General features: G+C 28.8%; 1 protein-coding gene across 1 annotated transcript; it reads left to right on the top strand.

The window, feature by feature from the left end:
• The first annotated feature begins 9,544 nt into the window (after positions 1 to 9,544).
• LOC129311772 (thaumatin-like protein 1) lies at positions 9,545 to 11,623 on the top strand. The gene is made up of 3 exons (XM_054954226.1): positions 9,545 to 9,783; positions 9,889 to 10,555; positions 11,363 to 11,623. The coding sequence occupies exons 1-3, from the start codon at positions 9,708 to 9,710 to the stop codon at positions 11,520 to 11,522; spliced, it is 903 nt and encodes a 300-aa protein (XP_054810201.1). The 5' UTR covers positions 9,545 to 9,707; the 3' UTR covers positions 11,523 to 11,623.
• Positions 11,624 to 11,970: the final 347 nt, after the last annotated feature.

Here is an 11,970-nt window from a genome sequence, read left to right as displayed (position 1 = left end):
TCCTAACAATAACTTTAGATTTCTACACTTTTTTTCAATATTTTATATCCCTACACTTTTGCTTTTTGATATTCTAAATTCCTCTATGAGCGGTGTTATAGGGACTTAGAATATTAAAAAAAAATAGAAGTGTTAAGATTTAAAACACCAAAAAAAAGTGTAGAGATCTATAGCAAAACTCTAGTAAAGTACAAGGATCCAAATTTATATTTTTCCTTTTCATATTATGTACCTTACCTTGGTTTTGATATCACTTAAATACAAATTAATTGAGGAAAAAATGGGTTAGCTTGGATTCAACCCATTTTCATAAGTGTTGAAAAGATTCCAACGAACCCACTTGTAGTGGGTTGGAGAGTTAACTCACCAATCTATTTATTTTTTAAAATTTATTTTTTCATAAATTTTAAAAAAATACACATAAATGACAAGTTTCAATATGATACACCTTTATAATTTATTCCAGATACACCAAAACTAGTATTAACTCATAATGTTTGAACAAAATATATGAATTGAACTATCAAAGTAAATCATGACTTATATGGCTTGTATCCCTGTTTGGTGGCAAAATTTCCCCCCTTTATTCAGTTTTAATTTTTTTAAAAAAATATGGGTTAAACAGGTCAACTATAACATATTAAAATTAATTCATATGGTTCACAAGTTATATGGGCTGGTTTAGAAAAAATTATTTTTATTTGGATCAACTTTTTCAGCTCAAGCAATCCTTAATGACCGGTTATTTGGGCCAACTCATATAACATGATCCATATTCTTGGCTTTGGTGAGTAATGATTCCAAGAGGATACATATATATAAGTCTGTTACCATATCTTAATCTAAAACCCTTAGGTATTGTGTTTATATATGAATCATTTTCGCTTATATACCTTTTTTCTAATTCAATTTCATTTGACGGGCTGTTTCTCTATACCAAAACCGAGTGAAATCCAGGTTGGTAGACACTTTATGGAGTTTAAATCATGAAAAAGAAATCTATCAAAATCTCATTGTTTAATTTTCTACTAGTACCATATAACACATAGATTGCACGTAGATTGCTCGCTTTTAAACTTTGAAGGTTGAAGTCTAACATGGCAGTGACACGAGCTAGAAAAAGTAGACAAAGCAGTCCCACTCACACTGAAACTTAGGAAAAGTTCTGTCGACGGTTTCATGAAAAAGAGGGTCTCTTGTATTTACAAATTGATCGATGCTAGCGGTGAAATTGCCAAATTGGTGCAAGTTTCATGCACGAATACAATTTGTCTACAAACATGATCTTAATTCAGACATATCCATGTGAGGATTAATATCACTTTTATTAGAAACCTCCTCCTTGTTTGATATGTATACTTATCTTGTCCACGTATTTATGATGTTTCAGACAGAAAGTGACTTCAGAATTTCGTATTTAGGCTACGTGTAAATTTGGATATGACAGGACATCACAATTATATGCGTTTCCTGCATCCATCTTGTGGATTTCATGCATACACATACACCGTTTCTTTCCAAAGCCTAGGTACATGTTTAGCCCATAAGTTTGAAATTTATTCAAGTCAGATTTAATTCAAGCTATGTTTATTTAGATTGAGTTTAAAATTAAATATTTGAATATAAAAAAAATTTTATATAACTAAGTTTGACTCTAAAATTTCAGACTTTTGAGTCGGCCAGCTCAAAAACCTAAATTATTAAATATTATTTTATTTTTAGTTCATTTTAATTTTTATATTAAAAATAAAGATTTTTCATTTTTTATCTTATATTGCTTTTATTTTCAAGACTCTTGACAACACGTACTATATCATTTCAAACACACTCATTCCTTCCTTTGAAACTTACAGTTATTTTTTTATTTTTTTGCCAATGGAAGATAATATTACAGTTTGCCATAAGCATGATGATTTATGATGAAAAGTGTTTATATATATAAATATACAAACATGAATAAACTATACATGTGGTGGGGAACACAGTATTCTTCGTGTTCCCTAGATTGCCTTCATGATTTTCAGTTCATGGATGTCCATGTATGTTTTTTAGTGGACGCAAAAGTGTTCTCATTTTCTGATTATATGCAAAATGTTTTCTCAAATTTAATTTTCCGTTTTTACATGAATATCTGTAACTTATGGATCATGTGTATGGACACTTAACATCGATAGTCTTATCAATATATTTCCTAGTTTTTGGGAGAAATGTGTTTAATAATTGGGTTAAAGAGTAATTTCACCTTTAAACTATAGATCTAAAAGTATTTGGAAATTTAATTTTTAATATAATATTTTCCTTCAATTTTTAAAAATAATATAATGTCACCTTTAATGTTATAATAAAAGTTAGCTTTAACTATTAGTAAGTCAGAAAATTATAAAAAATGATATCATAATTACAAAAAGGATCAAGAGAATTACAGATAAAGCAATCCAAAAATTACATAAAGGGCCCAAGTTATTTGTTATTTTTTGTAAGTTTTTGGATTATTTTCTATATAGTTTGGTCAGCTAGTTGAGGGGAAAATTACATAAAGGTTGTACTATAGCTAGTTAGTGGTAGAAACAATATTGCACCATTTTAAAATGTAAAAAAAAATATTATATTAAAAATGAGTTTAGAATGGCAACTCATGAACCTATCATTTGCCATCTAAGCTTAGCCCATAATAATTGAATTCCAAACATCAAATCAGATTCTGATAGTTTACATGACAAATGAATATGAAAACAACAATTTTTTTTTTCAATATTTAAATTCAACTATTGTTTTCGTGGCCATAGCTAACTGGGCTCATTTTATTTGATAACGAATGATTCTAATGTTCTATTGTATAATAAAAGTCATAATGTATAGTGTGGGAAGGAACTAAAAACATTCTTTTATGCTCAGTTTGAAAATTCAAGAATTTTATGAATCTTTTTTGCATAAATTTTGAAATTATTAAATAGGTGTTTAAGAAAATGATGTGGACAAAAACGGAACAAACCCACAAAAATAAAAAAGGTAGCAATGGTTTAGCTACAAAAGCAGTAGACGATTTTGTGTCACATCGATATGTTTGATTATTATTGTTATCATTATCATTACTAGTAATATTGCTATTATTAATAATTATTGTTGCTACTGCTGTTGAAGTTCTGTACGTCAGCCTCATGGCTTAAAATAAAACTAATTAAGTAGATTAGTCTCTGTGCGAGATGCATGAGAAATTCAGAACACATTTTTATTATTGTATTTATTTTAGCATAAATAAGCAAATTATCCTCTAAACTTTAGATTAAGTAGTACCATAAATCCTAAACTCATTTATTTTACAAATTATTTTCTTAACTTTTAAAAACGATACAGTTTGTTCATTATCATTAATAAAAGTTAACTATATAGTTAGTTGGTTAGAGAATAACCTCAAAAATTAAAAAAACACAAAAAAATACAATAAAGAGCAAACGATTATAGACAAAAGGACTCAAAAAATATAGAAAAAAAAAATTGGTCTCTTTTCTCTAATTTTTAAGGTCCTTTTTTGTCATTTTCTGGCTAATACTGTTAACCTTAACTTTTATTCATAACAAAAATTAGACTGTATTATTTTTAAAAGTTGAGAAAATAATTTACATAAAAAACAAGTTTAAGATTTATGACGTTACTGGACCTAAAGTTCAGGAATAATTTACTTATTTATCCTTTATTTTATAATATTTTATGATGGTATTTAAACTCAAATTTTAGGGTTTTGATCTCGAGACTCAGCCTCTTGAGAAGTCATGAGATCGTATATGATGAGTCAATTAAATTTGTGAACAATGAACTCCTTGCTCAAAAGCTTTTAAATACTAACTGATATCAATATGAAATCGACATATAAACATTTAATAAATTCATTGATTTGAGATATTTGAATAAGAATAATAGTATAAAAATTGTTTTAAAGAATGCAAAGTATATCATTTTGTAATAAACTTTTCAATAAAGTTGAATTCAATAACTAAAAATTAATTAAAAACCAAGTATAAAATTAAAATTAAAGAATATATTTAAAAAATTATCCAAAAGGAAAATTTAGTTTACAAAGGAGGTATAAAAGAATAAAAAATTTGAATTAAGATAATATCTAACTCTATGAGACCTATACATACGTTGAGAAAAAAGAAAATTAGCAAAACTTACTAAAAAAAGGGTAAAAAAAAATAAGCATTTAAATTTAACGCCACTAGTACAAAAAAATTATTTTAAACATGATGAAAATGGATTTCTAAACTGGTTTAGGTAAAAATTATTTTAGAAAATACCTTTCTAAAATTGTTGTAAGCAACTTGTTTGGCAGGTGCCCCAAACATAAGGAAATGAGAGAAAAAATTGACTTTCTAAACTGATTTTCTTGACATACTAGTTCAGAAAGGTAGACTTTCTAAACCACAACCAGTTTAGAATGGTCACAACCAGTCTAAAAGGATAGATAATTTTATATATCTTTTAATTTTTTTCCCCACCCCTTGTTTTACAGGGTACTAGTTTTACTGTATCATATAAAAGGAAGAACGATATACAACCTAGCATTGAATTAAAATTCAGCAATAAATATATAATACGTACTTATGAAATTATTAACTTGGAATTTATTTATTGTTACAGAGTATTAGCTTCACTAGAAATTATTAACATGAAAATTCCCTCAATGCAAGGGTAGAAACCATGAGTTATCTAGATCAATGAAAAAAGCTGTGCTTTGATCAAACCATGGTACAAGAATTAGATACACAAACAAGTGCAAATAACCAATCAAAGAAACTAAGCAATAAGCTTACAAAAGAGGAAATAGAAGATAAAAAACACCCAAATCAGAGGTAAAATGGAGAACTGATTAACTATTGCACAGGCTAATGAATCAACCATCTAACTGTTGAAAATAACAAATTAGAAATTTTGAACTTGTTGACTAAATTTTAGTTCAATCCAATTGTTGAAGAATATGCAAATATAGATTTACCGAGTTTGTTATGTGAATATGCAAAAACAGATTTGTCTTTTCTTCTCTCTCATATGGCTTCTATTAATCTTGCATATGACCTTTCTCATGACCTAATCTAATCCACCTTAGTTAGTGAGACTCATAATAGGTTTCAATAGAGCTTTTTTTCACAGAAAAAGAGAGCTCAAATCCAACATGTTCTTGGATAAATTCAATCACGCCTTAAGTGATGATGTTGAAAATGTGTCTGTTCACATACAAGTTGCATTATTGGGTTTACTCTGAGTGCATACGACTCTATAAAAGAACACATTAGCAAAGTAAAAGAGATATCATAATCCACTAGGTTTATAAAACAAATAAATGTGCTCTTGCCTTTGGTGTGATCCATATAGTGTTTGACCTCATATGTATGCTTCCCTATCTCGACATGTCGATATGCCCTCATAGCTCTATTATTAAAATCATGAAGTTAGTAACTTATTTATTATCACAAAGAATATGAGCTAGTAATTTTTGCAAAAGAACACTTACGTGTCCTTCGCCTTTTTCAACCCCTTGCTCATTTTATAATGAATGGAGCATGAGAAGACAATCGTATATCTGCATTCTTGTCACTGAGTTTATCATTACTTTAGATTTACAAGAAAATGAAGTAGAGTGACGTTGAATCTACATTTTGCACTAATGTCGAAACTTTTTATTCCAATATAATTTTATTTAGATTTTAAAATGCACAATTTATCTTAATTATTTTAAATCTCAACCTTCCTCTTTCTCTTGTTTTTACCCTTCTTCCAGCTTCCTATCCCACCCTCTTGTTTTTGCTCTCTCTACCTTTTTTTTCCTTGTGTAAAATCATTCTCTTCTATACGATGAAGGTTAAAATAAATACAAAGAATTAGAATTTGATGTTTTTTTATACTTCCTTGAGAATTTTAAATATGAAATTTTAAATCTAAAATATAAATTCAAATTTTAATTATTGTTTGAACTAGATTTGATGTCCAAGGCCGAGAGATACATAGAGATGCTCATAGGCTTGGTTTGGTTTAGTTTTGGACAAAAATAAGATCGAACCAAAACAACTGGTTCCTTATCACAAAAATCTGATCGGTTTTTGGAAAAGTCAGTTTGTTTTGGTTGATTAAGGTTTGAATTAAATTTCAATGCATGTATTAATTTTTTTTGTTTTTATAACTTACACCAAGTATGAGTATGTTATTTCTTTTTCTTGTAGAGTGCATTTGTATAGCTGAATTTTTTTTTGTTTTCCTTTAAATATTTTTAATAGCATGAAAAAACTAACAACAAAAGGATCTTATATATGCGTCTTCAAATTATTAATTATTAAAAGATGATGAAATTATAGGTATTTTTTGAATTATATAATTTTAATTCATTGGCACTTGATCAAATATATATAATACTAATAACAAAGTTAGTTACTCTAATTTGCAGAAAAATACTAATAACAATGACCTTTTATTGTCAAATATATATATATAATAGCATTTTTTTTCTAATTGTAGACAATATTTAACTAATTATAAACAAATATCCTTAAAACTTATCATAAAAATTATATATAATATTTCACTAATTGTAACATATTTTTAACTATCAATTTATAGATAACTAAATTTAGGAAAGAGAAAAAAAATTAGACAAATTTATAAAAATATATAAAATAAATATAATAAAGCTTGGTTCTGTTTGATTCAAGTGTTAAGAAATAAAAACAAAAACTTAAACCGAATCGAACCAATCGGTTACTAAAAAAAAACCAAACCAAACATTATTTATAATTAATTTTATTCAGCTCATGTCATGGTTCAATTTGATTTGATTTGATATCATTGGTTTGGATTAATTTTAAACACTCTTAGAGACACAGATGACAAGGCCCAATTAGAATAAAGGAAGAATGGCCTAAGATCATCCAGCCTTGCGGGCGGTTTAGTGAAATGTTGTGTTTTAGAGTAATGGCAATCTAGTTTTGCACACTTCTCCCACTTCTCAAAGAAGGTAAAGCACTTGTCTAGCAACTACTTTATGATAAGAAGCACCAACAATACTTTAAATGGCACGAATAGTTATTTGCTCCTTCTAACACTAAAATTTAACTTTGAAGGAGCATGTCGTTGTCTTTTTCTATAAAAGGCAGCAAGAGCGTAACTCTATCTCTCGAACACCTCAAGAAATCAACTCTAAACCAATTTGCCTAGTGCAAACTTAGACTGACCTTGTGTCTATCACCTCAAGTACACCTAGTGTGACCTGTTTTATCCTTAGAGCTCAGACATCCTAGACTATTTACTTTTCTTCTCGTTCTGAACATTAGAGTACCCACTGTAATTATTTCCCAGTATTGCAATCTTACATTGTGCATTCCCTAGTGTACCTTTAGTTTTTCAATCAGCTTTGACATTCTAAGAAAATTGGTAAAGAATCTTGAGAACTCACAATCGTTTGATACACATCTCATATTGAGGATCTAAATCATCTGGCACGCCTAGCAGTCACAAAAGGGTACGATGCTTCATGTCTAGAACCCAAAGACCCCCGAACAATTACATGTTACCATTATTTTATTTATGAAATTTTCGTAACTAACCATCAGTTACAATACCAGTGAATTAATTATCTGGCGTCATCACTCGGATGTCGTTCATACAAAATTTTATTTAAAATTATCTTGTTTTTCCTTTTTGGAAAAAAAAATGTGATTGGAAGGAGAAGATATAATCTTACTTTATGATGAAGTCGTTTAGAAGATGCCTTTGTCAACTAGCAATACAATGGTCTATTAACTTATTTTGCCACGTCAACCACAGTTGCATGGGGACAAACGGCTGCGCCACACTAAATTTTTTAACAAACCCCAAAGAAACCACTTTATATTTTTTAAAATTCAGATTAGATCAGATATCTAAAGTCAGCATTTTTCTAAATTAAGAAAAAGTAAGAATATGGGAAATCGGATTTTAATGGGAAAATGGATTTAAAGGGGTAGCTAAATGGATCTGATTTGTATTTCTTTCTTTCTCTTTTATTTTAACTTATCTAACCCTTCCTCATAAGAAAAAGGGATTTGACCCGTATTTTCAATTATAATTTTTTTCATGCAAAGAAACCATAAATTTCATAACTTAAATAATGACTTGTTATAAATTTTGTAATTAAATATTGATATATTAATAAACCAATTCTAACAAAAATAAATGTCAAATTATTTTTTGCATACTTCTTATTTGACCATATATAATATATTATGTCATATTTATGATATAAATAATCTCATGAATGAGTTAAATTTTCCATTATATAAGAATAATATAACTTACTATAAATTTTATATTTTATAATATATTAATGAGTTACATTACATTTTTTATATTTCATGAAATCTAAAAAAATAAATTATATTATTTGTAATTTGTAAATTGTGTGACTTACATTTTACTTACTATATATTCAATATTGTATATTAATGATATCGCTTGACATGTTTTAATCTCTCTCTATCTTTCTATATATATATTTTTAAAAACAAAGAAATCTAAAGAAGGTCACGTAAATATGTTGTTTAATTTTATTACAAATATAGTTGTTAAACTTTTGAATTGATTCTTTGAGTTTAACATTTTTACATTTTTAACTCATAAAGTCATGCTAGCTCACTCATAAACTTATATTAGATATAAATTTAGTTGAACTCATGAGTTTATTGTTATTATATTTCTAGCTTATAAAATTATGTCAGTTAATTCATAAACTTAAACTAAATATAAACTAGAATAAACTCGTTCAGCTCATTGATTTTCTTTACTAAGTTGAGGGAGTTAAGTATATACTATCTAGAATTTAGTTCATAAAAATAACAGGGCATAGTTCAAAGAGGGAAAAAAACTTTAAAAGCAAAAACTAGTATTAATAAAAAGACAAAAAATACCAAAATTAGTTGCCTTATTTTAAAATTTTAATGTTTTATGATAATCTATCCATGTAGATGAATTTAATTTTAATAATTTATATTTAAAACATATTTAAATTAAATTATGCTCATATTTTATACCATAATTATATAATCATATATTTTTTATTGTTATTTATTACTCCCTTCATTCAAAAATATAAAGCATTTTTAATCAAATGTCACCCCCAAAAAAATTCTTACCTATTTTTAAATTAATCTTATTTTTTCATATTTACTCTTATTAATTGCCCTATAATAAATATAAAATCATTATTACTAAGGGCAGTTTTAAAAAATATAATGATTACACTTTAAAAAATTAAAAATAATTTATATTTTTTAACATTTAACTCCTCAAAAAATATTTTATAATTTTAAAGAGAGAGAATAATTAAAAAAAATTTTGCAATAAGTTTGCAACCGGGGTTTACGTTTGTATCACGGGTTTACTTAAAGTTGAGAGTGTGACAACCTTGCCTACATGGCTTCAACCTACAATGAAGAGATAGCTTCGGCGCGTTTCATACCTTGTCTGCCATCTCTTTATATAAAGCGATGTATATTATATGAGCTCACGCATTCATTCTCATTCTCCTTCTTCTCCTTCTCTTCACTCAGTCTTCATTCTGTGTTATGTGTACTTCTCCTTCATAAAGCAAAGAATCTTCTGAATTTCTCAGCTTCTCATTCCTCAGAATATTCCCCATTAAAGCAACTCAAATATCTGATAAGTTCAGCTGAATCTCAGTAACCATGGCTCTGTTCTCCGATCTTCACCAACATTCTTCAGAAATGGTCATTGTTCTCGTTCTTTTTCTTGTTCTCAAAGGTGAATTTATTTCTTTCTTTCTGGCTTTCAAAATTGAAAAGGAATTGACTGTTATCGCGTTGAATTAACGAAAGCATGCTCTGTTTTTATATGTATATATTGCAGGAGTTTCAGGGGCTACATTTACGTTTGTGAACAAGTGTGAATACACAGTATGGCCGGGAGTACTGGGAAAGCCTGACCTGGGAACCACAGGATTCGAGCTCTCCAAGGGAAGTTCTCGAAGTTTCCAGGCTCCAGCTGGCTGGTCCGGTAGATTCTGGGCAAGAACTAGTTGCAGATTCGACGATTCCGGTCACGGAACATGTGCCACCGGCGACTGCGGATCCGGCAGTATCGACTGCAATGGCGCCGGAGCTTCCCCTCCGGCGACGCTAGCGGAGTTCACGCTCGATCCAGCCGGCTCGCAAGATTACTACGACGTGAGCCTCGTGGATGGCTACAATCTGCCGATGATGGTGGAAGCGAATGGAGGGTCAGGATCATGTGCGACCACTGGTTGTCTGGTAGATCTCAACAGGCGGTGCCCGTCGGAGTTGAAGGCAGGCGGCGGCGGCGCCTGTAAGAGTGCTTGTGACGCTTTTGGGAAACCGGAATATTGCTGCAACGGAGAATACGGTTCGCCGTCGACGTGCAAGCCGTCGATGTATTCGGAGATTTTCAAATCTGCGTGTCCTAAAGCGTATAGCTACGCTTACGATGATTCGACAAGTACCTTTACTTGTGTTGGAGCTGACTATACCATCACATTTTGCCCTCCTTCTCCCCCAAGGTCCATTTTTGCAGTTCATCACTTTTAAAAAAAAAAAAATAAAGAAAGAATAAAGAGAACCACATTCAATAAAATTAACCGTCGATGAGATACTAACAATAAATTTTATTTTTTTTAAATAAGTCTACAGTTTTTATCTTCCACAATAATCCATTTTATGTTAGTTCATGTGAATAATATTTTTTTTTTGATTAGTTTTTAAGTGTGATTCTTCATTTTTTATATTTTATATTTTAAATTCAGAAAATTAAATTTAAGTCTCACAGAGGAAATTTTGTTATTAAGAGATCTTATGAAATATATAAAATACTCTCAAATTACAAATTTTATATATTTACAACTTGATAAAAGGAATTTATAATTGGCCATTGGGTATTTATAACTTGTTATTATAAATTATTATTTTTCTTTACAAGTTATAAATGTCTACTGCCTATTTGTAAATGTCATTTGCTAAGTTGTAAATATACAGAATTTAAAACTTGAGAATATTTTGTGTACTCTATGACATCTTTTGATAATTAAATATCTTATGTAGAGTTTAGGTGTAATTTTGTTCAAGTAGTTTCCATACTCCCAACCCATTCCTATGCTTTTCATATAGTCCTCTCCAATAAATGGTTAAAATTATAAGAAATAAATTATACCAAGTTAAAGTTTAAATATTAAGTTATAATTAATTTTTTTTGCCAAAAATAATTGAGTTAAAACTATAAATATTGAATGACAAGAAGTTAAAATTTGGGATTAAATTATAATTGATTGACAACTTAACCTTTTTTTGTTTTTAATTTTTTGTTATTACAGTCTGAAATCGGTAGGAGTGGACGCAGGACAATCAGTGCAGCAAGCAGCCATGGCAACTTCTTCTTGGATTGCAAATTTGGCCACTGGCCGTTCCACTTCTATCCACACTTCAATCTCTCCACTTCTTCTTCCTCTTATTCTCATTGTTTCCTTCATTTAACTTTTTGCCCATTTCAATTTTTATAATTTTTATTTTCTCCATGTAAATTATTATTATTGCCATTTCGGCCTTCTAATTGCAGACTAGAAATATTTCCCACCTTTTTTCTTGACGCATATGTTAAATTATTATTCATTATTTCCATTTTGAATTTCCGAAGTGGGGGATAAAGACATGCATTTCTCAAATTGATTAGTTAATGAACAAAGTCATTTTCCGGCAATTTTGTAAGACTCATTTGGAATTAAAATTTAAAAGGATAAATAATTTGGTAGATAGAAAAATATTATATCAACCTCTTGCTTTAAGAGTAATAAAAATTGATGTTAATATTATTAGGGGATGAAAAAAAAATATCATGAACTTCTTCAAAAAATATATGGTGGGAGCTTCACTTCAATATTCAAAACTAATACTCCCTCTATTTAAAAATATAAAGCATTTTTAA

Source organism: Prosopis cineraria, unplaced genomic scaffold (assembly GCF_029017545.1).
Source record: "Prosopis cineraria cultivar Desert tree isolate PC_DT_omini unplaced genomic scaffold, ASM2901754v1 PC5, whole genome shotgun sequence".
NCBI classification, from domain to species: Eukaryota; Viridiplantae; Streptophyta; class Magnoliopsida; order Fabales; family Fabaceae; genus Prosopis; species Prosopis cineraria.
Note: the sequence above shows the minus strand (reverse complement) of the source record. Positions and strands in the feature narration are given on the sequence as shown.

What these genes read in the sequence shown, in the direction of transcription:
- LOC129311772 (XM_054954226.1), top strand. Translation starts at nt 9,708, where the DNA reads ATGGCTCTGTTCTCCGATCTTCACCAACATTCTTCAGAAATGGTCATT. An exon ending in TCTTTTTCTTGTTCTCAAAG is followed by an intron (nt 9,784 to 9,888) that starts GTGAATTTATTT and finishes TATATATTGCAG; the next exon opens with GAGTTTCAGGGGCTACATTT. An exon ending in TGCCCTCCTTCTCCCCCAAG is followed by an intron (nt 10,556 to 11,362) that starts GTCCATTTTTGC and finishes TTGTTATTACAG; the next exon opens with TCTGAAATCGGTAGGAGTGG.